The sequence below is a fragment of the Lissotriton vulgaris genome, chromosome 9 (genome assembly GCF_964263255.1).
Source record: "Lissotriton vulgaris chromosome 9, aLisVul1.2, whole genome shotgun sequence".
Lineage (NCBI taxonomy): Eukaryota > Metazoa > Chordata > Amphibia > Caudata > Salamandridae > Lissotriton > Lissotriton vulgaris.
Window position 1 is genome coordinate 1000597976 of NC_141697.1, and position 6000 is coordinate 1000603975.

Sequence of the window (6000 nt, forward strand, 5' to 3'; positions counted from 1 at the left end):
CCCCGAGGATGCGGAAAAACCGCAGCGGACCCACCAAAGACCCACCGCCACATTAGAATGACTGGTGGGTCCTGGATTCCGTCCGCAGCTTTTCCGCCGCGGTTGGCTTACAACCGCGGCGGAAAAGCTCTAATATGGTGACGGTGTCTCTCGGACACCGTCAGCCACATTAGGATGGGCTGTTAAAAATGCTTTACCGCGGCAGGTTTTCCGCAGTGGAAAAGCATGTGTAACTTCACTGCCGGGGCCCGTTTCGGGCCCCCTTGGTGAAGGGAGGGTGGGGGGTGCACATAGGGGGTACCTATGGTACCCTCCTGCATTTGTATGCAGAAATCGGCAGGCACTGCACGGTGCCTGCCGCTTTCTGCATACAAATGCAATGTATGCATTTTTACCATTGCGGCGGATGCAGCTTGAAGCCGCACCGCCGCAATGGTAAAAATAGAGGATGTGACCGCCAGGGTGGCGGTCACATCCTAATTGCACAGGAGGGAACTCCGCAGGCCATGCGGAGGTTCCCTCCTACTCTAGTAGTAGTACTCTCATAATCAGCCCCTATGTCTTCCTTTTGACGAGTTTAGTTTAAGTGACATGTTGAAAAGAAGCTTTGATATATTTCCATGAATCAACATAGTAGTTTATTGGTAAACACATTTTGTATAATACACCTACTTCAAAGCATTCAACAGTTTGTCAACCCATATGTTTGGGAGGTTAATAATTTGGCTAAATTGAATTCACATCAATAAACGTACTGTTGATGTCAGATACTCCGGGAGTACGTAACACAATGGACTCATATCTAACAGGGGTGAGGAGAAGGTTCTAAAAGTGCTCTTTTTTCATGAACTAGTCTGAGCATTTTTTAAACTGACCACCCTCTTTACAAAAGGCTCTATATTTTCCTCTCTTGATCAGAGGTAGAAGATGCTTCAGAATTCTGGCAATTACCACAGGAGCAAATACTAGGCTCTAGAGTTTTTCTACTAAAGTTGTCTAACTGGGCAGCTCGGAGGCCACAAATATAGTTTTCATCTGGCTTCACCCCTCCTCGGACTTTTTTCAGCTTAGCTGACTTGAAAGATTAATTTTATGTAAAAGCCAATAAATAATCTGCTAGCTACTAAAACCTCTATGTCACTAAATTTTGCATCCTGCACAGAATTGCTATACCGTTCATGCCCCCACTTTCTTTAAATGGTATCCTCTTTGATCTCATCAAGTGGTATTTGGAAAAATCATTGTATGACTTTTACATGGAGTCTTGGCACTAAGTAATTTCCTTGTGCACCAATTGGTAGTTTGTTTGAGTTGAGCAGGTGTGGTGGAAAACCAGCTAAGAACCCCTCACTAGCTGAATTTTGTCATTTGTGCTGAGCACTGCCCTTGCATTGTGTTAGTATTTGATAAAGACATATGAAACTTTCATCTGGGACTCTTAGCTTGGATTCATCACATTACTCTGAGTGGGGAGAAGGGTGTCACAATAGGTGGTTGAAACCAAGATTGAACTTAGGGAGAAGTCCTCTGGTTTGACCTTAAGGATACTTCATAGGTCCTCGAGTTATTTGTAAGTGCCAGGATTCAAATTACACACCACCACCTCTGATTTAACACCTTTGCATTAGCTTTTTAGGTCTGGCATTAGCCACAGCATTTTGATGTTAATAAAATTATACATACAATATACTTACTTAAAGGAGGTTTCAGCCGGCCATCGTCATCCACTGGTCTTCCTCCCACTACAGCATGCAACATGCAGCATGGGGCAATGGATCAGCCCGCTTCAACATCTGGCTAAATTAACTGTGAGTGATGGCATTCCACCCTTTCACAAGGAGTAACTCTACACATAAAAGAGTTCCCTTAAATTCTAGTGGTTACTTCGGCAAAGTGTGCTTTTTGAGACCAGAAATTTATTTTTGCTTTTAGTCAAAGTTTTTTCTTAGATTGGTGAACACTCAGCAGCTTCTCAACAATACAGTGTTCCAAAAACCATGACAAAACAAAACAAAAACTGTCAATGCCAACAAGCTGGTGGTTAACATAAAACCTATTGGCTATGTCAATGCTTGTTCTGAATGCTCTTGAGATTGCCCAATAAAAATATGTCTTGTAATTTAATCTTCCTCAGTACATCAAGATCAGGGGGTCTTCCTGCCTTCATATTTCTTCATCTCTTGTATGAACTATTTCACACAAAATTCCACCTTCACACCACAGCAGGGCCACTGTAGGCACATGGCAGTGAGGCACTCAGGCATTATGTGGAAAATCCAGGAGGGCATACTGGGAGGTGAGAGAATCAATAAGAGTTCAAAGCAACAGAATATATAGAACTCAAAACCCAGCAAAAAGGGCAACTGTTACGGAATATGTACTCCATGTGTTTATTATTATCTTTAAAAAATGCACCCCAACTATGCTATGGGACACAAATTCCGGCATATGATGCGGGTTCCACCAATACACATTGTGGTGGGCCCAAATCTAAACATACTGTGGAGAATCCACCTTAAGGTATATTGTGAGAAACCAACTACAGGTGCACGGTGTGACATACTCAGTAAACTCTCTAATGGAGAGTCACAACAAACAGTGGAAAATGCAACACTGGTATACTGAAAGATCCATCAACAAATGCTCAAAGACATGGGCTTTCAATTGATTGTTAAACATCCAACCCAGACTTTTTAAAACATCTTCAAGGAATGTTTTAAGATGGACTTTAATGCTAACACCCAATGTAGATCACTTAGAACACTGTAGAAGGTCAGCTAGATGATTGTCTAACACCTGTTTTTTCTCTCATTTTAGGATGATCCCACCCACGAGTAAAACCTTTCTGGTAAATGATCTGGCGGCAGGCCGTGACTACGACTTGTGTGTCCTGGCTGTTTATGATGATGGCATCACCTCCCTGACAGCAACCCGTGTTGTGGGCTGTGTGCAGTTTACCACTGAGGGTGAAAACACTCAGTGTCGGTCCATCCACACCCAGTTCCTTGGTGGCACAATGATCATCATCATCGGTGGTATTATTGTGGCCTCCGTCCTCGTCTTCATCATCATTCTTATGATTCGGTACAAGGTCTACAGCAACCAGGATGATCAGCAGAAGGCAAAGGTCAGCAATGTGTACTCTCAGACTAATGGAAACCAGCCTGGGAGTCAATCCCAGTCCAGTTGTAAGCTTGGAGATGATAAGTACGAGACGCTCCCACAGTCCATCAACATCACAGCCAAGGAGCCACCCGCCGAGCAACTGCGAGTTGACCTCCCAAAGGACGAAGCCTTTCAGGCTTCATCGGCCCCATCAGCCATTATGATGACTGAGCTGAACAGACAGAAGAGAAGGGCCTCTGAGGACCTGCAGACTGTTGCCCTCTTGTCCTCAGAGGACCGAGAAACCGAGAGCAGTATGGGCGGCTCCTCCATGTCCCTGTGCTTGTTGGACTCCAACCAGGAGATGCCATCCCGCCGGGGCAAGCTGGGAAATGCCTGCCTCCTGCCTAGGGAACTCTCCAGGACTCAGCACCACCGCTTTTCCTTTGATGGGGACTACTCCCTCTTTCAGAGCCACAGCTATCCGAGGAGGGCACGGACAAAGAGACACATGTCCACCTCCGAGCTGAACTCAGAAGAGCCCTCACTCAGTCATAAGAGGATCACATTCAGCAGCACCGAGTGGATGTTGGAGAGCACCGTCTGAAGGAGGGAGTGTGTGAACTGGAAACTAAGAAATGCAGGTATTCACTATCCCACGGTACCTGCGACCTTCGGAGAAGCGCCAGTACTGTCCCTTTGAATGAAAAAGAAGTGCTGGTACTCACTGCCTGGCAGTACATGCCCATTTAAAGCACTGCCAGGAGGCCCCCTGGTCGAGCACCACAAAGGGGCATGCGGAAGGGCAGGTAGTAACACCCTTCGTTTCCACAGGGCACGCACTCCAGTCCTCCAAAAGACCCTTTGCAGCTGTGCCTTAAAACCCACAACTGGACGCGCAGTGGGGGAGAGACTTGGTGTTTTCTGACTGCCCCCTGCTGGGGACAAAGCAAAGGCAAGGGGGCGGAAGCATATTTATTCCTCGAGTGGTGCTGAGGTTGGCGGACTGGGAAAGAAGGCGTGTTCTCGAGGACTATTGGGTGAGCGACGTGACCATCTCAACGAGATTAAGAAGGTTAAACGCACACGAGACACGACATTCAAAGAATCTTTTATCAAATAAATGTTTATGCATAACTGTAAAAAAATTCTAAAAATAGAGTTCGGCGTCAAAAGGAACTGAAGCGATAAAAAAAAATGAGCTAAGAAAATCAACATCTCTTTCTCACAATCTCTCCCATGCTGTATCTGGCTGGTCTGGATCATACAATGTGTTCTGTGTGCTCGGTTCCTGACACCTTCACACCTTCATTGCCTCCTCATCACTTTGCAGGGGGGGAGGGAGGGTAAAAAAACAAAGCAAACGTTTAGTGTTTTAACGCTGGTTTTTACATTAAAGACCTGCGGGGCGTCGCATTAATTTCCTCCTCCGCATTGGCATTCCGTTTCATAACCATTGATCGTTTTTAACGGTTTATTAAAAGCCCCATTCTGTGTGACGTATTATGTTCCGAGGTATTTTTTTTCTTCCGCACAAGGGAAGGTGTGGAGCTAAAGGAATGACGTCAGCCCCGTGTTGGCTACGTTTAAGGGAATTTGTGAGATGGGTTCTCTCATGGTTCAGGAGTAGATTTCTTCATCGTCAGCCTGTACCACCATCATATCTCATAATTAGGAAGCACTATTGGCATATTGTTACTCACTCAACCACATTCTTCCATTTCAAATGTGTGCAGGTGCCTTCACCTAATGGGCAATATGGGGAAATGCATTACATTCTGCTAGCAGACCCCTTAGGTCTCACTCATTGGGTGTAAGACTCACGCCTTTGGATGCCAGGTTGAGTCGCTCTCAGTAGGCTAAACATCGCACGTGGCGGGAAGGGCCACAACCTGAACAATAGTTTAGTTTGTTTAGAGCTGCGCGTAGTGTAAAGCAGTCCCTTGGTCCTGTAGGGCTTTCACGAAGGAGTCCACTTCAGGGGAACTATTCATACAACCCTATTAATTTCATACAGCTGCTTTGCATACATAAAAGCGCGGACCCGCTTATATTTGTCAGCCGTTCATTTATATTAATGAGTTTATTGTACTATTTTATTCAATTTACTTTTATTTTGGTATTTTTATCATTGCACTGATGTCACATTCTGTTGTTATCGAAGTCATCATTTGTGTGACATGACTAATCCTAATATCGTCACAAATGCTAATTATTGGTCCCAATAATTAAAAAAATGTCATATCTGCGGTCTAAGCGCAAGACAGATGGAACGAATAAGATTAGGGAAAAGGGGAAGAGAAGAAATTAATGTACCCAAAAGGAAACATAAATATCTTCAGCATTTTACAGTGCAGAATGTAACACTCCCCTCTATGGTTTATACCTCCATGTCATTTCCCCCGACCAATGTAGACAGGACTGTAATTGTGTCACAGTTTTATTTTCTCAATGCTTTAAATGTTTGCTGCCAGATCTAAGCACTGATTGGTAGGTCACAAGTTCCATCCTCCAGAAAGTCGGTAAATTAAGCACAGATAGGAGCATCTGTCATTTACAACACTTAGAAATGGAAGATTTGAAAAACAAGTTTTAGTATTGTTATCTCTGCAGTGAGTTCCTGCCACAGCAGAGTGTTTTCTTACATCACAGATCCAGGAGTATTCAGAGCTCAGGAGATCACACAGGGCTGGCGTACTTTGCCTCGGTTGCATACTTACACTCCCTCACTCACCACTAATCCTTTATGGGTCTGGAGTAGCGTGCTACTCGCCGAAAAAGCACTTCAACACCCCACCGGAAGTAGCAAGTGCTATATAAATACAAATCGTTTCCCCTCTTCTGTCCCTCCTTTACCCTCCTCAATCCAAATAACTGACTAATATATCCACCACT

The 6000-nt window shown here is 44.7% G+C and overlaps 1 protein-coding gene across 1 annotated transcript in view; it reads left to right on the plus strand.

Moving 5' to 3' along the window:
- Nucleotides 1-4607, plus strand: part of LOC147692703 (leucine-rich repeat and fibronectin type III domain-containing protein 1-like) — a 724644-nt gene extending 720037 nt beyond the window's left edge. The window contains exon 6 of the mRNA XM_086938876.1: nt 2818-4607. Within this exon, the coding sequence (XP_086795002.1) occupies nt 2818-3712 (895 nt within the window). The 3' untranslated portion in view covers nt 3713-4607. The remainder of the gene's footprint in view (nt 1-2817) is intronic.
- Nucleotides 4608-6000: the final 1393 nt, after the last annotated feature.